The sequence below is a fragment of the Channa argus genome, chromosome 20, assembly GCF_033026475.1.
Source record: "Channa argus isolate prfri chromosome 20, Channa argus male v1.0, whole genome shotgun sequence".
In the NCBI taxonomy this organism is placed as follows: domain Eukaryota; kingdom Metazoa; phylum Chordata; class Actinopteri; order Anabantiformes; family Channidae; genus Channa; species Channa argus.
This window is the reverse complement of record NC_090216.1, coordinates 17,945,811-17,971,115: the sequence shown is the minus strand read 5'-3', so window position 1 is coordinate 17,971,115 and position 25,305 is coordinate 17,945,811. Positions and strand designations below refer to the sequence as shown.

General features: G+C 41.1%; 1 protein-coding gene across 11 annotated transcripts in view; it reads left to right on the top strand.

Moving 5' to 3' along the window:
* myocd (myocardin) overlaps positions 1–25,059 on the top strand; it is a 115,647-nt gene extending 90,588 nt beyond the window's left edge. For 2 of the 11 annotated variants that reach the window (XM_067489342.1, XM_067489346.1), the window contains 11 exons: positions 4,972–5,037; positions 10,985–11,140; positions 14,487–14,671; positions 16,396–16,500; positions 16,582–16,907; positions 17,801–18,572; positions 18,957–19,448; positions 20,059–20,199; positions 20,564–20,692; positions 21,524–21,581; positions 22,293–25,059. In XM_067489342.1, coding sequence (XP_067345443.1) covers positions 4,972–5,037; positions 10,985–11,140; positions 14,487–14,671; positions 16,396–16,500; positions 16,582–16,907; positions 17,801–18,572; positions 18,957–19,448; positions 20,059–20,199; positions 20,564–20,692; positions 21,524–21,581; positions 22,293–22,834 — 2,972 coding nt within the window. In that variant the 3' untranslated portion in view covers positions 22,835–25,059. The remainder of the gene's footprint in view (positions 1–4,971; positions 5,038–10,984; positions 11,141–14,486; positions 14,672–16,395; positions 16,501–16,581; positions 16,908–17,800; positions 18,573–18,956; positions 19,449–20,058; positions 20,200–20,563; positions 20,693–21,523; positions 21,582–22,292) is intronic. The other 9 variants (XM_067489348.1, XM_067489352.1, XM_067489345.1 and 6 more) reach the window with 8 other exon arrangements.
* The last annotated feature ends 246 nt before the right edge of the window (positions 25,060–25,305 follow it).

The window sequence follows — 25,305 nt, the reverse complement described above, 5'->3', positions numbered from 1 at the left end:
GACTAGAAGCCTTTCCACTTCATATATTGTCCTCGGGTTTCTCTGACCACGAAGGTCGTAGTTTTGGTCATCTTGTTTCTCCAGAAGTCCTCGAGTCACACTTTAATGAGGAGAGTCTACATGTTCAAATGTGTAATAGTGTGCTCTATTCCATCTAAATGCTTTCTTGTCGATTAAAATGTGACAACTTCACTGAATCTTGTTGCGTTAGCCCGTCACTCACAGGTTTAGGCACAAATGAAAAACGCATGAGTCGTAACTTATTGTATTTAGTGACAAGTATTGCAGATTCTAGGTCCCTGATTACGGTCTCGACATAACTGATAATAATAAATTATAACATTACCACCAGATAAAAAAAAATAAAAACACTTACCTGTGTTTTTGCACTCGAGCAAGATTTTATTCTTCTGAGCACAAATCTACATCAGCCCACTCTCTCTCAATGTTGACCACACGTCTTTGTCAAAGTAACCACCTTCCCAAATCTGTCCCAAATCTGTCCCAAACTGTCCAAGGCCATAAGAATAAAATATGTGAGTCCGCTTTTTAGGGTGGAATCTTACTTTATGCGGAGGTATTAGGCTAAAATAAACCTAATACTTCATGTGGCAATACCTGTTTATTAGATGTTATACATTCGTGCTCATACATCTGTTGCAGTCGCATTCCTGCTTGTGCTGAAGGAAAGTTCAGGAGATTCATTTAACAAATGCGACCAGTCCCTTTAGCAAAGTTGTTGGAGTTTAAGTGAAAATGTGTTATTGTAAGTCTGTTACTTTCTCGTTTGGTGGCTGTGAATGTGTGAGGCACAAGAGGACGATAAATCAGAGGATCACTACTCTGGCTTGTGTAATTATCACCATTTCACCAGTGCAAAACCAGGCCAAATGATCATTTATTTACACTATAAATCTGAAAACTTGTAAATGTGCCTGTGGATTTGTATGTCCTTTGTTGTCAAGAAAGCCCAAGGTAAAACAAATGTCTTTGGTTTCAGAGTCAACAGTGAAAGAGGCAGAGTATTGAATGGTCCAGTTACATGTAATTACACATCCTGGCTCCGCTTCTCCTTCTATAAAGTGAACACCGTGCAATCAGGGCAGGCAATACTCCGGCTTTAGTAAGACTTTTTAGGAGAAAGAGCAGATTCTTTGGCAGCAACTGGAGGATTATTGATCACTGTTGAGTAAACATAATAAAGAGAAATGCCGTGACTTACAATCAAAGATCTGCACAGTGAACAGTTACATTTAATTTGTCACTTTGCATTTTCCACAACAGAAGAAACAACAAAATCACCTGAAAGAAAATGCACAATGAATTTTTCTTCTTTTCCTTTGGGCTGTTCCCTTTCAGGAGTTGCCACAGCGAATCATGTGCCTCCATCTAACTCTGTCCTCTGCATCCTCTTCTCTCACACCCACTAACTTCATGTCCTCCCTCACTACATCCATAAATCTCCTCTTTGCTCCTCCTCTAGACCTCCTGCCTGGCAGCTCCAACCTCAGCACCTTCTACCAATATATTCACAGTTTCTCCTCTGAACATGTCCAAACCACCTCAATCTAACCTCTCTGACTTTATGAGCTGTCCCTCTGATGTCCTCATTCCTGATCCTGTCCATCCTCGTACCTCCCAAAGAGAACCTCAACATCTTAAGCTCTGCTACCTCCAGCTCTGCCTCCTGTCTTTTCTTCAGTGCCACTGTCTCTAAGCCGAACAACATCTCTGGTCTCACCACCGTCTTTAACATCTTTCCTTTCATTCTCGCTGATACTCTTTTATCACACAACACACCTGACACTTTTCTCCTCCCGTTCCAACCTGCCTGCACTCGCCTCTTCACCTCTTTTCTACACTCTCTGTTGCTCTGAACCGTTGACCCTAAGTACTTAAAGTCCTGCACCTTCTTCACCTCTGCTCCCTGTAACCTCACTGTTCCACCTGGGTCCCTCTCATTGACACACATGTATTCTGTCTCCCTCTGACCTTCTCTGTACTTCTCCATCAGCATCCTCACAGCAAATACAGCATCTGTTGTCTCTTTCTAGGCACGAAACCATATTGCTGTTCACAAATGTTCACCTCTGCTCTTAGCCGAGCTTCCACTACTCTTTCCCACAACTTCATTGTGTGACTCATCGGCTTTATTCCTCTGTAGTTGCCACAGCTCTGCTCATCTTCCTTGTTCTTAAAAATTGGTACCAGTACACTTCTCCTCCAGTCCTCAGCATCCTCTCACTCTCCAAGATCTTGTTAAACAAACTAGTCAGAAACTCTACTGCCACCTCTCCTAGACACTTCCATACCTCCACAGGTTTGTCATCAGGACCAACTGCCTTTCCACTCTTCATCCTCTTCAACGTCCTCCTCACTTCACTTACTAGTCTTTGCTACTTCCTGCTCCACACCAGTTACCTCTTCTACTCTTCGTTCCCTTTCATTTTCCTCATTCATCAACTCTTCAAAGTTCTCCTTCCATCTTCTATCACACTTCTGGCTCCTGTCAATACATTTCCATCCTTATCTTTAATCACAGTAACCTGCTGCACATCCTTCCCATCTCTATCTCTTTGTCTGTCTCCCTCTTTAGTGTCCAACCTAGCATACAAGTCCTCTCAATGTACCACTTCTTCTTAGCTAACCTCTTTCTCTGTATACACTCCCGAACTTCATTGTTCCACCACCAAGTCTCCTTGTCCACTTTCCTCTTCCCAGATGACACAACAAGTACCCTCCTACCTGTCTCCCTGATCACATTAGCTATAATGGTCCAGTCATCTGGAAGCATTTCCTGACCACCCAGAGTCTGTGTCAGCTCCTCCTTGAAAACTACACAACATTCTTCCTTTTTCAACTTCCACCACTTCGTCCTCTGCTCTGCCTTCGTCCTCTTCATCTTCCTCACCACCAGAGTCATTTTACACACCACCATCCTGTGTTGTCTGGCTACACTCTCACCTACCAACACTTTACAGTCACTGATCTCTTTCAGATTACAACGTCTACACAAGATGTCGTCCACCTAATTGTTTCTACCTCCGGTCTTATGCGTCACCCTATGTTCCTGCCTCTTTAGGAAGAAAGTGTTCACTACAGCCATTTCCCTCCTCTTTGCAAAGTAAACCACCATCTGTCCTTCTGTGTTCTTGTCCTGAAAACCAAACCTGCCCATCACACTCTCATCACCTCTGTTCCCTTCACCTTGTGCCCCCTTGTGGTTGCCTTACAATTTGGTTTAGTAACTACTACTAAGAAGCGTTGCCAGTCCAGTGACAGCTGTGGCTAGGGGCACATATGTTTTCAATATGTGTGTCCATCCTGATCCCATGTTCATGATATAGCAAGAATGCTTTGGGGGAATTCCTTCAAATTTAGCACAAGCATCCAAGTTAGAGAACTCAAGGGGGAACTGATTAGATTTTGGTGTTCGAAGCACAAAAGGTCAGTGAGTGATAACGTAATTCACTGTAATTATTCAAACGTTTAAAAAATGTGTCCATCCAAGGACAAAGGTTTTAGAAGGTGTTGACTAAGACTTGTTGAGTAATTGACCCATTCAGCCATATGGAGCTGTAATATGCCACCTGTGGAGTTAAAATAAATGAAGCAAAACAGAATTAGCTTACACTAACACATTCCATTTCACTTTGAGTTTTCAGTGACAGAAAAGGTGACACTTGCATGCATCGATATAAAGGTGGCTGGTAACTGTGTCTCTCAGACTCATTCATTTGGGAGGGGTTATGCCTTTGCAAGCAAATTAGTCCTAAAAAATTAGGAAGCCTTTTAAGATAAAGAATACATTATTCAGCAGCTGCAGTTCCTCTTCAGAGGTAATTCACGATAACCCTTTTTGTAAACATAAGACAGAGCATTGAGCAGCCATCTTTAAAGAAAGCTCTGCAGAATTACCTAACACTAACAGTTACATTCCATTGTCACCTTGGGTTTTCCATGACAGAAAAGCTAAAAACCTGCCTGCACGTGTTTCCGTGCACATGGATAGATGTTTGTCATTGTAAGACCTAATCAAAAAACTGAGCGGAGGTTGTGTCATTTACATGTTTTGGTCAGTCACACTGCGTTTGCTCAACCGCTGTAAATTAGGCAGATGTTGGATGGAAAAGGCCTAGCGTTACATAGTGGAGGTGCCCCCCCCATGAGAGCGCTGTGATGTGGCACCCGAGCTCCAAGACATTTCATTAAACTTTCGAGAAAGTCATTACATCAAAACTGGAAGGATTAAGAAAATTCATAAAACACAGCCAAAGTTGAACAAACAAAACCTCCCCGAGCGAGATAATTAACAATATAGGGAAAAGAAGTGGAAAGTGATTAAGGCTTTGCCGAACAGGAGGAACATTTCATACTGTGTGTGTCTGTGTTAGACATCCAGGATGTCACAGAAAGACCTTGCGATAACTGCAGGGAGAGAAAACACACAGAAAGCAAAAGAAGGCAAAAGGGCCACAGACGCAAGCAGACCCACAGACATGGAGGAGGCACACTGTGTCTAGGACCGCACACTCCCACCGAGACAAAGTCTGCACACACAGAGCACGCAGAAACGTGTGCAAACTCCACGGACCACACACTGCTGCACTGATCTGTTTAAAAGCCAGGAGCTGTGTTTATCATTCCCTAAATCCTACTCACAGAAATATTTGTGAGCATGCAGTGTTGTTTTGTCCATGTTCTCTGCATGTGTGTATGTATGTATACATACTGTGCACATTCAGTAGATGTCTGTTTAATCACTGTAAATTCACATGGGTATCTCTTTTTTTTAATTTTTTAATTATGCATTTTCTAAATCAAACTATAGGTAAGAATAAAACAACTGCATTTTAAATGAAGGTTAAATTCTCAGTCTCTCTTCCTGTACCTGTCTTCCCACCTCTCTTTCCCATCTATCCCCTTTCATTTTTGTGCTTCTTCTACTCTATCTATCTCCTCCAACTTTAGTCCTACAGCTAAGACTTCAGCAGAGGAGGACACGAGAGCAGCTGGCAGACCAAGGCATCATGCCTCGTGAGTAACGCCTCCCAACACCAAGCTGCTGCTTATGCAGAAACACACACACACACATACAGATTTGCACTCACATGAGTTTACACTGTAGTATGACTCAAACAGACAAGGGACAGAGCAACAAGGAAATATATCACACTGTGGTCCAGATTTACTAAAAGTATATAATATTGGAAGAGAGTAATTTTCAAACACCCCCATTGTATCTACACATCCAGATAACATATGTTTTACAGTATCTATGTTTGAAGGTATCTGAGAGTCCAAACATAATGAAAATCAAAGGTTGTTTGCTTGCATTTTCCATAGCAATGAAAAATCACATTTAAAAATTATAAGCAAGCTATATTACCAATGTCTGTTTTACGCTGCAGAGCTAAATATACGGAAGTACCAATAATACAGAAACTGTCTTTTGTGGATTATTCAAATAATCCAAATATAAATACAAGGGATATTACGTGACTATGAAAATGCCAGTTTTGAACATTTTATATTTGTGTGATGTTGGCACAACAAGCTGTGAAAAAATATTCCCAGAAGTTAACCTCAAAACATCATAGCAAACATCAAAAAGTTGCTTCTTTACATATAAAGCAACATTCACATGGAGTTAGGTCCAATTATCACTTTGGTTTTTGCTCTGTTTTTGATCTCCTCCACCTTATGTGTCTTTAGCTGGTGAAGTCTCTACTATGTCCAGCAGCTAGTCAATATGTCTGCTTGGCTTGGACAGGTAGTGTGCAGTCAGGTTAGCAGAACCTTTTTTAGCAACAGCTGGAAATGACACAGATCAGAGTGGACGGATTAAAACCATAACAATGACTTAAACAACACAAATATATCATAGCAGTGAGGTAAATGATGAGTTTTGTGATCATTCTCAGTGGGTTTATCATCAAAAGTGCAGTTGGGTGAAAAACTTTGCATCCCTTTATTTTGAAATGGCAAAAAGAGGAATAAAATATTTTTTTGAATCAACATAATATTTAATATAGATTCTTTAGTGGAAATGAAAGGATCATAAATACATTGTTATTTTTATTATAGTATTTTTTTTAATCTAATTTCTTAGGGGAGGTGCAAACCTATTCACTTTTCCATGCTTTTATTTTACATATTTTTTATATACACTCCTGGATCAATTTTCTTACTTCTGAAACATTTTTACTAGCTGATGGTGGTGAAATTATGTTTTCCTTTGATGCCATTTCTATGTAAATGGATGCAAACTTACCCCAAACATAACATACCAATGCAATGAGCTGTACAAGTGATCTTTCATTAGAAGTAACAACAGTGTTCAAGGATTGTATGAAAAAAGTTATAGTAAATTAATGACATTTACAAAAAGTGCACATGATAAATTAATACAAAATTGGCCATTTCAAAAAGGGTTGTAAGATGTGAGCAAGTAATCATTTTCTTGTGTTAATTGTAGATACCTCTGGTTTATTCAGTATTATTCAGAGCATCATTTCCATTTAGTTCTACATGAGTCACATGATTGAGCCTGATATCGCATGACATGTACAAAATTAAAGAAAAACATTTGTGATTGTTCAAAAATGGAGCATTACAATAAAATGCCAACTACAGTTAAATAACAAGAGGGAGAGTGAGAGAGAGGATGGACAAGATCATCTTGACTGTAGTAAAAAAAACCACGCAGGGTCTTGCAGGTTTGTAGACAGGGGAGCGAATTCAAAAGGTAGGCAAAGAGGAAGCAGGTGGATCTATCAGCAGACAGAGAGACAGGCAGATAACGGCTGCAGCCAGCGAGCAGACAGACGGGTCAGTGAGTGACCGCAGAGGAATGCTCTCCAGTTGGATGAGTCTCTCGGCCTCCGAAGAAACGGGGCCAGTCCCTGTTTCTACTAGATTTACATAGACGGTACCTGTTTACAGCGCAGCTCAGCTTTATCACCGAGGCCCAAACAGAACAGCCCAGAGTGTGAGCTGCCATTTGGGAGACCCAGGCCTTTGCTGTCATATAAGACAGTAATGATAACGTGTAGACCCGACTCTGAAATTGTTCCTGCTACTTATGTACTTTCCTGTTCTTTCCATCAGCATCTGTAATGTAACTTCCTCATTCAATTGCCACAAATATTCACGAGGAAGCAAAATTCTGCGTTTGTTTAGCAGCACTGTCTCCTGAAAGCTAAGAACTTAAAGATCTTGATACTTTAAAGCAAAGCTGGATCGTTCTAGAAAGCACGAGAGCTGTAAACTACGCCAGCATATCGGGGTTTTTTTGTTTTTTGTTTGTTAGTTTTTTGGGTTTTTTTCTAAATTACTTGTCTGTAGGAACAGGGGGGACTGGGGACTTGGACTGCAGGCCAGGGATTTGTTGAATGATATCTCTGGCACCGTTCGCCATTTCACAGCGGCTCCAGCCTCCAGATAAATGGCTGGTAAGTGTGCGGGGGAACGCAATCCAGAGGCCCGGCGAGGCCCTATCAGTTTCTAGGAGCCTGTCACAGATAAGGCAGCAAGGAGAATCCTAATTGGCCAGCGGGGCTCCAGGTGCTTTTTTTAAAAAAAGAATTTTCAATTGGTTGTTTATCTCTCAATTGCAGGCGGTGGTGCAGATGGAAGAGGGTTGCAAAGACTTGTATTCATTGGTACACACTTTGCTTACACCCACGCGCTGGATGTCTTATCACTCTCCAAAACATCATGCGTCCTCCCAGCTCTTTATGTCTGCCCCCCCACAAACAAGACATTTTTGGGAGGCGACACAGCTTCCTCCTCCTCTGCTGTTGTCGCGATCCCTCTGATGCTGGCTGGCTCTCTCTGCCTGCCTGTGTTATTCCTGCCGGGGAGATGGACACGGCACAGGGTCTGTGTATATATTACCCAGGGAACATCTGGTGTTTATTAGGCTTTTCAAGAATCTGCCCCAGCCTCTCAGGCCTGACTGGCGTGTTGCCTGCATAGGAACACACTGTCTGCTGGCCACAGGTCTGACGCTGCACACACATACAATCTAATGTTTCCTCATAAAGATAATAGAGCGAGAGCTGCAGGTTTACTGTGGTTTTTCCTGCAGAAAAACACACTTTTCATCTCCACAGCAGCAGCGCTTCAATCCTAAGTGAATGGAAACACAAAGAGAACGACTCCTGCCTAATGCACCATCCCTCTTACCGCTGGGTGGAGTGTTTACATTTGAAAGATACAGTCACCAGGTATATGTATGGCAAAGGGATTAAAGTGTGTGTGTGTTTTTGAGCACAGCTGAACGGTTATTAACATTCTATAAACCAGCTTGAGACGGATCAGCAGATCACGTTACTTTATACCCGAGCAGACAGTTCCAGCCATGGCTGAACACGATTTCAGGCACTTTGGTTACACGGTTTAAACACATGTCGACTCAGGCTCAGTTGCTGACAGGTGAGGCAGGAGGTTATAAACAGATGATGATGTCATCGTGCACGCTACAGACTGCCAGCTGATATTTCCCGACCTCTTCTTTGAGGATCAATGCTGCCACACTGGATCATCTGATTTACTCTCCGTACTGTCTGACAGCAGACATTATTAGAGACAAGCAACCAGGGCAGACAGGGGAATATCATATGCAGCAAAGGTTCACCAGCCAGGACTTAAGCTTTGGATGCTGCACACATGCTTCTTCATCACATGACCACCTGTGACTCATGACATCTATTTACTCCTTTTTCAGTTTTGCTTTTATTCCCTCCATCATCCTCCTTTGTATTTCATTTTTATTTGTCTTTTTTTTTTCCTTCACCTGCCTCAGTTTTTATTTTTATTACAGGTTTTTATTACATTTTTATTTACTTATTTCTTTTCCTTCTCCCACCCTCTCCTTATTTCAAATTCTCTATCAAATTAAAATTGAAATTCTTTCAAATAACATTTGTTGTTTCTTTTAATTTGTTCCTCCCTCCCATTATTATGTCAATCTGCTGCTGTTCTTCAATTTCTCTCTCCATTCTTATACCCTTTTCCCACCTAACATATTTTTTCTTTCTTTTTTTCCTTTCTTTCTTTTTGATTGTCTGGCCTTCCATATCTTTTTCATCTTGTATTTCAGTTTGAAAATATTCCTTTTTTTGTTTATCCTTCTTCCTAATTTTCTCTTTCTGCTACTTTGCTACATTGCTTTACATACATTTATTTATTCCTCTTTCCTTTTTTTTTTTCGACATTAATGTCCACCATTCATCCATTTTGTATCTCCTATCCTAAACCTAAAGGACATAATTTTCATCCTATTTACCACCTCTTTTGAAACATTCTCCGATTTTTTTTAAAACACTTAACACTCTTTCTGTAATGAGCTGTCTTTTTTGAAGTTATTTCTGTCCCATATTTTCTTTTTCATCTTTCATATCATCTATCCCCAATACTCTGTACCGTCCTCCTTTCTTATGTTTACAGAGACTGTTTAATCTTAGCTTCATTTTGGTATTTGATGTGAATTTATTTTTAGGTTTATTAAGAAGCATTACATTATACATCCTATGGTGTCCAGTTCAAAGCTCAATATCATTGATTTCATCCTAGCACTAAATCCTTTTTCATCACTCAGAAAAATCCCTTTTATATTATAAAAAAACCAAAGAAGTGCAGTTGCTACTTCTTGTTTTTAGATAATTAAACTGATTTGGTGTGCTCCCCTCGCGGCTCGGTAATCTGTCCTTAAACTCCTTTGGAAGAAGTGTAGGCCAAAGCAGGTTTGCTCTGGCCCTGATTATTTATGCTGGATTTAAAAGAGAGACTTTGAAAGGTTGAAAATCTCACCCGCTGCAGCCCTTTCATTACAGCCACTCTATTTGTTTTTCTAGTGCTCAAAGTGTCTGGCAGAACAGGTAGTGGAGCAGCTGGACAGATGTTAGAATTGATCCAAGAGGGAATTTCAAATATTGAAAGCTGAAGGAGGCCACGGGCACAGTGGTTTGGCAAAACAAGAGCGGGATTAAAGATTAATGAAATAAAATAAAGAAGAAATAGATTACATTAATATTTAGTAAACAAATAGGACTATTAAGTAAATCACATCATTTACTTTAATTTATGGTAATTATAAATATCAAAGGGATTTTACTTGGAAGTGTCCTAAATGTAGCAGGAAAGATATGGATCATAGGGGAAAACACACATTGAAGGAAAACATAATCATAGAAGTTTGGTTTAACCCTTTTAGGGGACTGATAAAAACACTTGGAAATGTTCAATTTTAATGGATTGGAATGGTATTGGTGGGTATGAGACGAAATTATAATTTTTTTGATTAGTTTAATAAGTCACATGCACGTAACCAAAAGGATTCTGAGAATAATTTCAAACCTTACGTAAAGATTGTAAACAAGAAAGTGCACAAATACAGACTTTAGTAACATAGTAATGTAATCATGTTAGAAAAGTGCTCTCAAACTAGACGAGGCTGATCCCCTGTCAAAGTCCATTCCATTCCAGTCCTGCTTCGTGGTACTTTATGACGTGGGGATGATGTTTTTAAAGCCTTGGGGATGGTTCCTTGCTCGATAAAGGTTTAAATGTATTTTGTAAATTGCAATATACACATGTTTACATGTTTAAATGTTACTGAAGAATCCAATATAAAATCCTTCTGATTTAAGAGAAGGGTCAGATCGTGTTCACACCGAATAAAAATTGTTTATTGTATATTTGCACAGTAAAAACTTGTAGACAGGTGTGTAGTGTTGCATATCTGCAGTTTATCAATGATGAAACAATTTTTTTTTTTTACATAGTTTACAATATAGTGTAGAGATAATGTTGCAAATAAATGTTCTTGCATAGCTTCCATTTATAGAATTGATGCTAATGTAATTCACGTTATTTCACATGTGTTTTAAAACACTACTGCAGTATCTAGAGACTTGGGCAGTATTTCCCTGGTGTGTCTTGTGTTGTTGACGGTGTGGTCCTGCTGTGTGTTGTCCAGACCCGGCCTCAGACGGCTCCTCTCTAGAAGCCCAGCTGAGGCTGAAGCGAGCTCGGCTCGCTGAGGACCTGAACCAGAAGTTGGCTTTCAGGCCAGGGCCCCTGGAGCTCGTCCAAAAGAATATAATTCCCCTAGACTCTGGAGTCACAACGTCAGGTATCAGCAGAGAGACCTTGCCGTGTAGCGTCACACCCCCGTAACACCTACTGCATCTCCGCCTGTGTGACTCCACAATTGTGTGTTTAGTAGTCAACCTTGTCCCCAGGTCTTGTTTTAAGCGAGAGCATGCAACTCACTCTGCGTGTGTGTATATTAACAAACCATTGTTCAAGTCATTTACTAAGCAGTACAAAGCACTCTGCTGGAGATTGTAATCTACTCAAACGAGCATGTACTTTAACGACTGCACTGCTGGACTTCAACACACTCACATCCTTTTGTCAAACAAGCACCAACTAAAAGTAGAGTGTTTACTGTAGATCTTTTATGTATATTATGTTCCTCCACCACAAAGAGCTTTGCGAGCGTAGCATGGTGTGGACTTTCCATTTAGTCTGTGTATGTGTGCTGAAAAGGTTCAATGCAACGTAACGACAGTAGAAACAAAAGCAGAACAATAAATCTACAGATGAAAGTTCCACATTTTAACTTCAACTTCAAGGTGATTTTACCTACAAATGAGTAAGAAAAACTGGTCCGATGACTTTCAGAGCTCTACTCTCTGGGTCTATTTTAGGGAGCACTGGTAACACAATAAAGTTTCTGTCCTTGATGCATCTCTCAGCTTCTATGTCTGATGATGACATCATGCAGAGGAGTTTTTCGTTTATGTCGTCTTGTTGGTCTCACTATGGAGTTTGTCGTCTTGGTCAACCTGCTCTTCCTCCTCCAGATGATGTCGTTAAGATTTTTAAATTGTAGACAGTAAGAAGAGTCTATGATCCATCCATCCTATATCTTCTGCTTACGTAGTCAGACTCCGGTGAAAGCAGGCTTAGCAAGATAGTCCTGATGTCCCTCTTCCCAGCAACATTAAGCTCCTTAAGCAGGATTCTGAAGCATTCTCATCCTTTTTTGGGTTTTTTTTACTCAATTTATACTTCTCAACCTGGCAACCCAAGGCTTATCTCTAATCTATAATGCATTCATAGACTTCTTACCATTAAAACAGTCAACTGGTATCAAAGAGCCTCACTAGTCTTGAACTTTTCAGCTCTCCACCGTGACATTCCGTTGGACTTTTAGTATCAAACTACCTGTTTCCTGTTGTTCCTCCTTAATGTGTTTCAGATTTATGAGCAGGGGAAAGTATTTGTTCATTTCTCCTTGCACAAAGAATGTTATTTACATTTTTAGAGCATCATGCTTCTTCCAGAAAACATCTCACGCCAGTCTGGATCTCCTGAAATGTCTCTGTTGTGGCACTGAAAATACTGGTTTTCTTCCAGAAGAGCTGCTCTGCATCGGTGTTCGCGAACGTATTGTGGACTCGAGTGCTTAGGGAGCCCTCGGGGTCTGATTTAACTTAGACGCTGCATTGAGTTGGTGCTGCATGAGGCATTAAGCGTTTGCCGCCCCACTGCGCAGCTCTGACCTCTCACTGTTTGTCTTTGAATCCCCAACTTGTTACTCAGTCTCTCTATATCATACTTGGCTGTGTGTTTTTGAGACTCTGATGTTTTAGCGGTTTTATGTTTGCCCCCTTAAGCTTCCTGTAAACATGTTGCGTAAAGGAGCAGGCGGGCTGCAGTCAGCTGGTTTACACTACCTCTACAGGAGGAGGGGAGCACCATTTATTGAGATGAGCAGCAGCTGTATTTGGGTCCACCCTTTTTTTTTCAAAGTGGCGATGTGTATTTAAGTTTGAGTGCATCCATGTGTCTATGTGTGCTTGTACCTGTGTGTACGTTTCGTCCATGTTGTAACTGGCCCCTGCAGCTCCAAGCAGCTGCTACAAACCTTTATGACACGGCCAGGCTGTTGCATCCTCCTTGCCTGCAGCCTTCACCCCTCACCTTAAACCTCCACATGCCCTTCCACAACACTCCCAGTGACTGTTTCAACCTCTGTCCTGTAATTCTAGAAAGTATGTGACCCTCTGTAACTTGTGAATCGTGCACTTGAAAAGCGGAAGTGTACATGGCTTGCAGATTTCCTGTAATTCAGCCATTTCAATCTCCTGGTGACATCAAGCTGACTTAAAGCATAATGAGCAAACTCACGCATGAACCTGACAGAAAGTGAAGGAGTTAAACATGAACAGGTGGGAGGAAGTGGCCTTTAGGACAATGCTGCGCTCTAAGCTGTGTGTGTGTGTATGTGCGTGCCTGCCTGCGCAGTGCGTGCGTGCGTGCGTATTGTGAGGTCACTGAGTTGCATAGAATGAGCCTGGTGCTGTGATTGAAACCAGCATCTGTTCCTGGCTGTCACATGTTTGGACACAAAAAGAGAATCATACACCTCTGCACACACACCAACATTTACCACTGTTAGATAGCTCTCAGGGCTCCCAATGAAAGCTGGTGTTCTTATCAGCTCAGCCAATCAGGGCAGGGGTAGATGTACAGTGTCAGTCTGTCACTCACACTGCGTAACACCTCTGGGCTGAGTGTCGTACTAGGTGTCAGTGACAGAGCGGCAGTGTGTGAATACCACAGGTCACATGGGGAACACATATACATTGCGCAGCAGGAGTGATACAAACAGTCATTCTCCTGTTTGTCTTTCCTGTGTCAAACATCTAAGAATAAGTCTTATTTTTTTTCCATCCTTCCTATTGGCAGGGTCACCGAGGTAAATCCAAAATACCTTGATAATATACTTTTGTCTCATGCCAACATCTGTACGCTGTGCTTATGTTGGTCTCAAAATTTTTCAGTCACAAATCTTTTACGTAGCCTCTGAAGGGCCTCTCTGCTGTTTTGTCAGTGTGCGCGCAATTCTATGTCTGGAAAATTGTAAATAACAAACTAGACAAACCATTTCCAAAGAGAAAATGCACTTTGAATGCTTAAGCGCTGAAAAGATTTTCCAACCAAAGCTGAAAAAGATGTTTCTGAAAATGTTGCTTTTGCTAAAAAAAAAAGCTGAAATGAAATGTTGCTTCCTCATATACTGCTAAGGCAAACTTCAAAGTTAATTATGTGATGTCATTCATGATGTCAATTGCGTCATCGTTTTTTAAAAGTATAAAAGATTATAAAAAGCCAATAATTTCCTTTATAAGCTGAACGTTTTGGAGTCTGATTGGTGTTTCTAGCTGAAAGTATGACGAAGTAGTTGGGCGTCAAATAGCTGACGGAAGACGGAGGTCACAAAGATAATAATAATAAAATAATGCACATATATTATTAATACACTAAATCTAGAATTCCTTCAGTTCTTTTGCCCAAGATACACATTGCTGTATTACAACTTGAAATGTTTAAAAGAAAACCTTTAATCGCTGCAGCTACTACCTCACTGACCTCCCCACTCTCCCCTGGCTGCTCTCCTCTTACAGTAAACCATGGCAAGTTCCCTAAACAGGAGGACTCTTACGCGTTTGAGGAGGACAGCAGCAGCGAGAGTCTGTCTCCAGAGCAGCACCACAGTGATGAGTCACAGGGCTCAGCCTGCCCTTCATCTGAGGCCATTGGCAGTGCACCCTCTTCCTCCTCCTCACCTGCCCTCACGAGCCCCCGACAGGTAAAAACACACGACCCCACTTGCTCAGACTTCTGTGCCTGTTTGGTTCCGTCTCTCTGCCTTTTCTTCCAGTAGTTGCTTTCACTGCTTTGGTTGTTCTGCCCTCCTGTGGTGGCTCAGTAAACTGCCCTTCCTCTGTTTTCCACTGACTGTTGGACTAAATCGACCCGGGCAGGTGTCACATTCCTGCACGCTGAGCCATGGGCCAGCACAGCTTACCTTTCCCTCATGATGACCTCATTTCAACGGTTGTAATCTGTAACAGTCACTTGATTGAAATTCCTGGCAGAGCAGCTTGTTTACATCTGTTCAACTGGTGTCTCTAAAATTTTCCAACTGAATCCTCAACTTTCTCTGTGTTGTGTCACTGCAGAATGTCTGTTTAGAACTTTCTGGAATTCTTTTACTGCGGAAACATCAGTACATGTGCATTTTGGGGGATATTTATTCTATTTCGATTGTAAACTAACTGGTTTGTGAGAATCTTAAATTCAACCTCATAATACCAGAGGAGGAATTAGCACTGTATGCAGGTGAAGAAAACACAGACAAGCCAGAATACATATCGACAACACAAACAATCTCAGCAAATATTCAATGAGTTTAATCAACTGGTACTTTTAATATATACTATGATGTAATTGTTTAGTGTGATTTTGTATAAGGTGTTGCCAGTGAGAGAGGACATTCTGTCTAAACACAATCAATTTGTGTAATAATAGAAACGGTTCTCTTCGCATGTTTCTTGTGTGCTTTAAATGCTGCTCAAACCGCTGTGATATGCACATATTCCTGGTTGGGATCCATGAAACATCCCTCTTTCACTAATGGAGTACTTCCATGGATGCCACCACTTGGTCCACACTTTGCATTTACAAGTTTGAGTGGACATAATGTGCTGTTAAATGTCAAACTGTTGGATGAAAGCAGTCCACTCATGTTCCCCACAGGCAGCGATGAAAACCCCTAAAGCACCGCAATACTATCAGTCAGTCAGTCAAAATGTAGCTTAACTCAAGTTTGTTCATTTTGTTTTTTTAAATACTGCTGTAAGTATCTTTCTGTGCAGAGATGCAGTCAGACTCACAGAACAGCACTGGCAGCAGTGCAGATGTGAACTTCTAGTTTCTTTAAGGACTTTCTAACCAATCAGAGAATTTCACTTATCAAAACTACAGTATTCTCATATACTGTGATTTTATAACAAGGGTTTCCAGAAATACTGGGCAGGGTGCTTATGAGTGTAAAGTGAAATGATTTTGCATCTCATGGTAGCTTATGTTGCAAGTTGTAGCCTTTAAATAAATGTATGTGCTCTGTACTATGTGATGTATTATTGGGTTAAATATAGTAATACTGTATCATTATTAGTAGTTTATTAAGTGAAATGATTTTAAGGGCAGTGCCTTTTTTAAAGATGACTCTATATTTGATTATAATTTCGATTCAATCTTATCAATATTTTTCACTATTAATGTGCAAATTAACGGCAAAGATAAGGTGTCAGATTTATGCAGAGTTAAGTCATATTTTGCCCTGTAATGTAGTGGAGTAAACATACTGTATAAAGTAGCATGAAGTTAAAGAATGATAACGAGATAAACACAGTAAAACCTGCTCTTGCTTTCAGTTAATCTGCTAATTGGATGTCAACTGTAAAAAGTAGCTGACGGACTTTCTATGTGCTTTGCAAAATCATTCACTTTGGCTGTATTTGTGAACAGGGCGGTTCAGCCAGAGACCCCCCTGATCAAAGCCAGGATGAAGGGCTGTCTGGGGCCAACAACAGCCAGGCTTCTCCCACAATATCTGTTCCTGCTATTGTCAAGGTCAGCTCATCCTTCCCACTGTAACAGATGCTGAGATGAGACCATCAGCTCATAACGTGTGTCCCTTTTCACTCCGAACAGTCCAAGACATCAGACAAGAACCGACACAAGAAACCCAAAGATGTGAAGCCCAAGGTGAAGAAGCTCAAGTACCACCAGTACATTCCTCCAGACCAGAAGGCAGAGAAATCTCCTCCGCCCATGGACTCCGCCTATGCCCGACTGCTGCAGCAGCAGCAGCTCTTCCTGCAGCTGCAGATCCTGAGCCAGCAGAAACACGCTCATGCACATTCACAGACACAGCAGTCGCAGCAGTCGCAGCAGCACACAAACACTTCACAGGCCCAGGCTCAGCAGAGACAGTCCACTTTCAACTACCAGCCTCAGCCGCCAGCCCAGACCCAGAGGTGAGTCCCACTCAGGGGCAAATCGCAGTGAATACATCTGATAAATAATCTAAACTCAAGGTCCACTTACTAGCTTAATTTCTGGGGCTTTCAACTGCACATTTGCTAAGGATTTCACTTTTCAGTGGGACAGGCTTTGTTAAGGGGTCACAGATTTAAACTAGTTGGTGTAGTGTAGAACAGTAAAAGCTTTGCTGGACTTTTTTTATTGTATCACACAGTCTTCATCAGCAAATGCTCAATGGTCAGTTTTGACTTTTCATTACTCTGAGCACTTTCAGGAGTCCTTGCCATGTTAGTTTAGAAGCTGAAATATTTCCAATCTAATTTAATTTGAGATTTTCAGTTATTCTTGTCAGCAATCAGTAAGAGTTGTTCTGACCTCAAGTCTTTTTACTTCAAAGGATGAAATGAGTGAATGTAGTGTATTGACTTTCTAGCATGTTTAATTTGAAAATAAAATAAATGTGAAAAAACATTGAAGGTTGGAAATTAGCTCATGCTTTTTTAAAATGTTCACAATAATAAAAACCTTGGTAAATGATGAGGACGATTATTGTTGAATTCGACTTCCAACAAATACCTGATTTTTTAATAAACTGACCAACATAAATCAAACAATACAGTTTCCACAATGTGCAATATTTAATCTAAATAACATTACAAAGCATCATTTTTTAGTAGAACAAGACTTAAAGTAGAACAAGACTTAAACAAGAACAAGACTTAAACATTTATTGCAGCCCTTTGACTCATAAGCTGAAGCAACCTATATTTAAAAGTGCATTATTTTGAGTAAAAATGGTTTTACTAGAATGTAGTACTTCACAGGGTTTGTGGGTACTTTACTGTGTGTTGTATGGGGTTAACCTGCTTTACCTGTCCCATTCTAGAGGAGCCAGTGATCAGATATCAGCTTGTAGCTCCAGTGGTCCGTCCAGCACAGCCAACAGTAACTCATCTTCCCCAGTCAAGAACACATATCCCAACCAGAGTAACATCTCACCAGTCAAACCTGGGCCCCTGCCTGCCAATCTGGATGACCTCAAAGTAGGTGGTAATGGAATTGAAATCCAGACAGTTCACTTTACACAAAATGACCCATCTAATCCATACATTATGGTCTGTAAGGTGTCAGAGCTGAGGCAGCACCTGCGTATGCGTGGAATGCCTGTCTCAGGTACCAAGACTGCACTCATTGAGCGACTCCGGCCCTTCAAGGACTCCAACACCAGCTCCTCACCATCTGGCTCCTCTGACATCACCACAGTGACCTTCCCTGTCACACCCACCGGGTCCCTGTCCTCCTACCAGTCCCCGTCCTCTTCCAGCGCTCTTTCCCAAGGAGGCTACTACCATTACCCCAGCACCTCCTCCAGCCCTCCTATCTCCCCAGCTTCATCTGAGCTGTCCCTCAGCGGCTCGCTCCCTGACAGCTTCAGTGACGTGCCCATGTCTTCACCAACGCAGTTCACCCTGCAGCCATCCCCGGCCCAGCTCAGCATGGACGATGGCTTGGGAGGAAGCAGCCTGGGCAGTGGAGGACAGAGGGTGGGAGAAGGTGGAGGCATGAATGGCCTTGAAGCTGAAAAAGACAAAATGTTGGTGGAAAAGCAGAAGGTGATCGAGGAGCTGACGTGGAAGCTGCACCAGGAGCAGAGGCAGGTGGGTGACAACACAATGTGTATAAAATATTAAGTATTAATGTCTGAAAATGTTCTGAGGACTATACAATTTGCTGTTGAACAAACTCTGCTCATTTAAGACTCTGTGGTGAATTTTTGGAATTATTGCATCTGGAATGCAGAAAGTGGCAGCAGGAGCTTGTTGCCTTTCTATAAAACCACCACTAGGTGGTGACAAAATTCCATTTTGAATTTCTGCACATAGATTTAAAATAAAATGGGCTTAAACAAAGCAAGCACATACTGAATGCAGGACAACACAGGAATGTATAGCAACACCTTCTGTGCCACTGCAGTCAATGAAATAATGACACGTAGAGCATGATTCCACAGGAAGTAACATGTTTATGACCGTGCTTGTTAGGTTGAAGAGCTGAAGATGCAGCTCCACAAGAGGAAACGTTGTTATGGGGCAACACAGGATACCGTCCCCCCTCCATCCCACCCCACCATGCACCACCAGCAGACTTCAGCAATGATGGGCCAGCACTTCTTCGGGGTGACTATCAAACAGGAGCCCATGTCCCTGTCCTCCAGCTGTCCTCTGTCCTCCCCCAAACACCTGAAGAGCCCTCCAGGCAGCTGCATGGAGGATATGGGACACTGCACCACTTCTGTACACAACATGGGGGGCCCGGGTGGGCCACAGTGTATGGACACAGCCCCCTCCACTGGCAGCCCCTCCACTATGTCGTCTTTCCTCAGTCCAGAGTGTTCACCACAAGACTCTCCCAGGGGGAAGCCTTCCAGCAGCCCCCAGCCTTCGTCTCCTAATAACCCCTACCTGCTGTCACCTCCGCTGGGAAGAGACAGCTGCAGTCACCCACAGGGCAACAGCAGAGCACGCAGCATGCAGGTATGATGGAAATATGGAAAGCATTACCATTCGGTAAAGCTCCATGGAAAAGTCAGACATGTAAAGATGGTCACAGTAATGATAAATTACTTCAACCAATTGTTCCCAGACTTTCTCAAATTATCAGCCAACACAATTGTACCTGGGGCTCGATCCAAACAAGCTCTCACTGCCCTTTTTTTTTTATACAGACTAATACTGAGCCCAAACCCTTTACTCATATTGTCAGTTGAGTGTTGGGCTGCCACATCCTGTCAGTTTGATGACGGTGATGAGAGCACTCTCCGAAATCATGCTTGTCTCATGCTGGTCCCTTAGGGTTGACATCTGGTGACTGCAAAGGCCATAACATATGATTCACATAGTTTTTTAGACTCATGCCTAATTGATAACGGGATTGTTTCATGCAGTTTGATCAGGGGTTCACCGAAGACCTGAGGGTTTGGTCCACAAACCCTTTGTACTGTACTGGGTTTCATGGCAAACCATCCAATTTTTCTGTCATTAATTATTATTATAATAATTACTTCATGGTTACCTTTATGTACGTATGTGCTCTCTCTACTATGTTATTCTCTGACACGTCTACACTTTGCTTGACCAACGACAGCAGAAGAGCGGTGGGCAGCAGGTAGTCCGCTCTTATCCCTCCGACCAAAGAGGCCTTCAGGGAGTCTTTCCCAGCTCAGCTGACTGCGGCCTTAACCACAGCACCTCAGCCAAGGCTGAGAACCAGAATATGCAATCAAAGGTAACCCTGCAGCCCTGCCGTCGCAATGTAGAGAACTTCATATGAAACGCTTCACATTCATATAACCGTTTTCTTCTTTTCCATTCATTTGTGACCTGTCTCTGACTCTGTATAGTTGTCTTGTGTTATGGGATTATTGTCACGCTTTGGGAGTTCATCTGTTTTCATTACATGTTCCTTCCCGTCAGTGACTTTTCCTTCACTAGAACACAACGCCAACTTCTTTACTAAAGTTACATAGTTGATGTGATGACAATACTTAAACGCAAAGGCCTGATTTCAAGTTCTTTTCATCTGGAAGACATTTACATTCCCCTATTCTAATTGGTGACCTGGTGTCACTTTTCACCTATTTCCCATATAGATGTCAGTATTGCCCTCTCCTCGGCATGTTGGCCAAAAGGGCCAGGTCTCCCCCCCTGCCTTCAGTAGCTCAGATTCAGATGCATCTGACTTAAGACAGCCCCCATGCTATGAGGATGCAGTGAAGCAGGTAAACTTAAATCCACGCTAAAATTCAGTAATTCATGGCTGGCCAGAAATTTTATTTCACCTATCGGCGTTGCTCTGATCCTCTTTTTGTCTTCATCTTTATCCTCTTGTCTTCTCTTGTTGTCTCCCTGAGTCCATCACCTGTGTTGCACATCTTTTACTCATTCGTTCGCTTCGGTCACTGGACTAACTTTTCACACTGTGCCAACTTTCAAACAGACCAGACTTTTAGTTGTTCAGAAATTTGTTTGAAGCAGATGTAAGTCTTAAATGGGCAAGTGGATGAATAGCTGCTTAGAGTTTGTGCACTAGAGAAAAATGTTTTGTTTTGTTTTCCGAAAAGCATCATCTAAAAAATAAAGGTATAACCTGATATTTTGCTAAATATCAATGGTTATATTGGCCTCACAAATCCATCAGTCAGGTTACAATAGCTGGCTGCTGAAGATCGGTGTCTTTCTGTTAAAGTATATAATATACTAAAAGAAGCTATTTGTTGGACTCTGGCTAATGTTGTAGGCAAAGTAAATTACAACAGTCTGACATTGGAAAACAACTAGAGCTACTAGCGTCCTATCGCTACGCCAGAAAAGACAAAATGTCTGTCTTTTTAGTGACATCTACTCTCATTTTGGATCTTAACGAATTAACTGATCTGACTCCAATATTACAGTAACTTTATTCTGCAGAACTGGGCAAACTTCTGAAAGCTTGCATATTATTCATGCCAAATCCTTAAATTAGTGAATCTAATTTTATTATAACTAGTTAAAAGAGTCTTCGGGTGTAAAACATTATAATAATAATGCGATTTTTTCTTATACCATTACAGCAATTGACCAGAAGTCAGCAGATGGATGAACTTTTGGATGTGCTCATAGAGAGTGGAGGTAAGGTAAAAGTCAACACATCATATGAGAAACCAGAAATAAAACCGTAGGTGTCACTGCACATGTTGATCTCTTGTTTATGTAACACTTTAATGTACTTTGTAAAACAGGATATTAGTAGTGTGATATTATAATAACACAGTAATAGTGCAGTAAAATCTCAGTAATGACAGTATAGGTCATAAATACGGGGTTTGTGAGCTAAAGATGGGGATACTTTATGTTGTAGGTCTTTACTATAACAGACATTACCATCAAATTAAGTAGTAACATATAGTTTAGCATTTTACTTGTCGGTTTTACTGTAATTGCTGTTGCTCCTGATGTTTCCACGTTATGTGTTTCTGGCCTCCTATTACCAGGATACATTCATTCGTTCTAGTTTTAACCGAGTACTTTAGTATTTACCATAAATGACTTTATTTAATTTTTATTGCTATAATAACCCACATTTACATTTTCTTAAAGAATCATTACCCCCTATTACTTTGTGATCAAATATGATCCCCTATTACATAGGTATTACAGAGATATTACCCAACTTTTCATATATTTCTGTAATAGTACCTAATTGCCATTCCAGTACTTTTGTGTATGTAAATAACCAAGTGTGCTGGTTTAAAACTTCACCTGACAGTCAGTAACCCAACACTTTGGTATCAGACCCCACTACCTGCTGTGACCCTCCCTCCTCTCCACTTTCTCTTCAAGAGATGCCAGCTAACGCCAAAGAAGAGAGGGAGAGGTCCTCTGTAACCAAAGTTGTGCCTCACATTACTGTGTCCCCAGGGTGTCCCAGCTTCCTCATCCCGAGGTTTCATCGCCACTATGAACACCTGTCCCCCAGCCAGCTTCCTTATGACGGCTCGGCCAATCACATCACTGAGAGCCACCTGGAGAGTCTTCTGGGAAGTCCACTTGGTCGGGGAGGAGAAGTGGCCCTTCTTAAAATGGCTACTGAAGAAGGAACAGGACGGGAAAAGCTTCTGCCCAACAGAGATGGGATGGACACTCCTCTGTCGCCCATCAGCTCCAAGGTGTCCGCAATCCCAGAGGTGCAGGGGATGGTCAGCATGACCTTCAGCGAGACACCATGGGAAACCATGGAGTGGCTGGATCTGACACCGCCCAGCTCAGCCACAGCCTTCAGCGTTGCTCCACCCAGTGGCCCCAGCATCTTCAACACAGAGTTCCTGGATGTCACAGACATTAACTTGAACTCAGCTATGGACCTTCACTTGGAGCACTGGTGAAAGCAACACAAACACCCAAGTGCTGGCTAGCAACAAGCTAGACTAGAGTCTTTACACAAGACAGCAGCTTAAATGCAGCTCATTCTCAGCTCTGACAGCCAAAGAACTTGTCCCTTCCCCCCTGAAAACTTTAGCCCCACTGCCAGATTTAGTATCGTGTTAAAATGCAATCAGACATACATTAAGCTTGGACCAGGAGCCTAAATCAAGGCTAAGTCTGAAGATAATATACTGTTATATTTTGACATTTTCCAGCCTCTTCATTCATTGAAATGCTCATCTTGTCATCAGACCATAGACTAGGTGCTTTTTGACATGATTTTCGTCTGTTTGGACAATGATGCACACAACTGTCAAACAACTATGACAGTGGACACGTGAAGGATTTTCTAGATCATTGCAAGGCATGACTACAGTGCTTTACATCAACACCTAATGCAACACCAGTGTTACACCACCTAGACTTGAAGACACATTTTGACAATCATTGTATACTTTCTGACTCTATGTTTGTATTACTGGAAGAAAAATGAAAGGAATAACAAGGTGAATTTGATTGCTTGTTTGGCCATTTTGTAAATATAACTATCTGCACTGACAGAGACAAGTTGACGTCTGCATATTTAGTCGGTGGCGCGGGAGAGGACACGAACCACAAATCATGTGGATTTTGTAAGCAGTTCATCATTGGATGTAAATATTAAAAAAATCACTGTGCACCTCTAGTTTAATACACATTTGTCACAGTTTGCTTGAGCTTAGAATGTGTGAGTAGAAATGGTAGTCATTCCTTTAAAAAAATCTTTTTTTTTTTTTTTTTATAAAAGTTTCTTTTTCCTAATTGACTTATTTATCCATGGGACATTATGGTGAGAAATGAATGTCTCTGTAATGTCTTTGGTTTTATATTTTTAATCTGCAGACTAACCTGTGCCTTATTTGTTACCACTTTTATAGTAAACTTTCTATTCCAATATTTCCATTCACAATTTTATATTAATGAACTAGTCCCTAAACAATACTGACAGACATTAACAAAAAAAAAAGCTCCAAAACACAAGTCAATTACCATTCAGTTGCTAAATTACACAAATAGTAAAGTAAAACACATCTTTTTTCTCTATGTACATTTTTGTCCTCCAGCCCAATCAGTTATTTATTTTGTTCTTATATTTATACTTTATCCTGTATAAAGTGCCCTGTATTTATACTGACATTCCTGACTAATAGATTTGGGCTTGTTTTGATTTGCCCAAGTCCAGTGTTACCATTTCTTCTTAAATCTATTCAGCGATGCAAAGTGAAAAAGCCACTTAAAAAAGCCATGCTTTCTTCAAACATTTTAACTTAATCATATGAAGAGGAAATGCCTAGAATTAGCACTTGTGAATAGGAAAATGTAATATATTCAAATTTGTACTGTGAATACTGCATAATACACAACAAAAGTATGACACCAGTAGTTTGCCTGATGTGGGACTTTAAAACACAGTTTGAAGTTTCCATTTTGGTCAGTAAGTGTCTGTTTTCACACATTTAAAAACTAAAGAAATAGTTTCATATTTAGCCAAATAAATTGATTGGGTTTTGCTGAGATATACAAAGACTGATACACTAAACATTAGCCTTAAGGAAAACAGACAAGGCAGCAGCAGAAAAATGTCGGAAAGCAACTAATTCTGTCTATAAGCACCTTGAATTGCCTTAATTCTGTTCATCCCATCAGAGACAAAACTATAACGAACTCCACTTCGTGGTCATGGTCCTTGGCAGCTTGTACAAGGGGCAATAGCTGAATGATTATCTTAAGTCCTTTATCACCGGCACCTTTAAAAGGTAAATGTTTTATTACAAAACATTGTGTAACTGCTGCAAAACCACAACGTGTCGTTGCAGCAGAGGTGCTGCTGGGTGAATTTCCCTACCAAAGAGAAGCCAGGCTACTTAAAGTATACTCCAGTCTTTATGCTAACCATCACTTCATTACAGCTTAATATTTACTGCACAGGTACCAAACCTCTCACCAATAAATTCCTTGCATTTTCAATGACATCCTCTGTAAAAATGTCTCTTAGTTTTCTTCAGACCAAATATTGTTTTTGTTTTTTTTCCTGCTACTTATGAAGTGTTGCACTTGTTAAATGAATTCTGTGATTATGTGTAGATTATCTTGAATATAAGACAAAGCTGTTATTCTTCACTTTCCATCCTGTGTTGTAAGAAAATCTACTGGCCTTTTTTTTTTTTTATTATCTAGGTTTATTTTGCAGTAACTTCTTTATGCAAAGATGCTTATCTGACAGAAGCTTACATGTTGCTTGACCACTGACTTGCTTTCCTATTGTAAAAAACAGTATTTGCCTGCATCCCTCTATACTATAGAAAAGAGCAATAAACTCGTCACAGAAGTTTTTTCCCCTGCAGTTACTTATAATTTATGTCCGATTAATAAGAAGCACACAATACAGGGT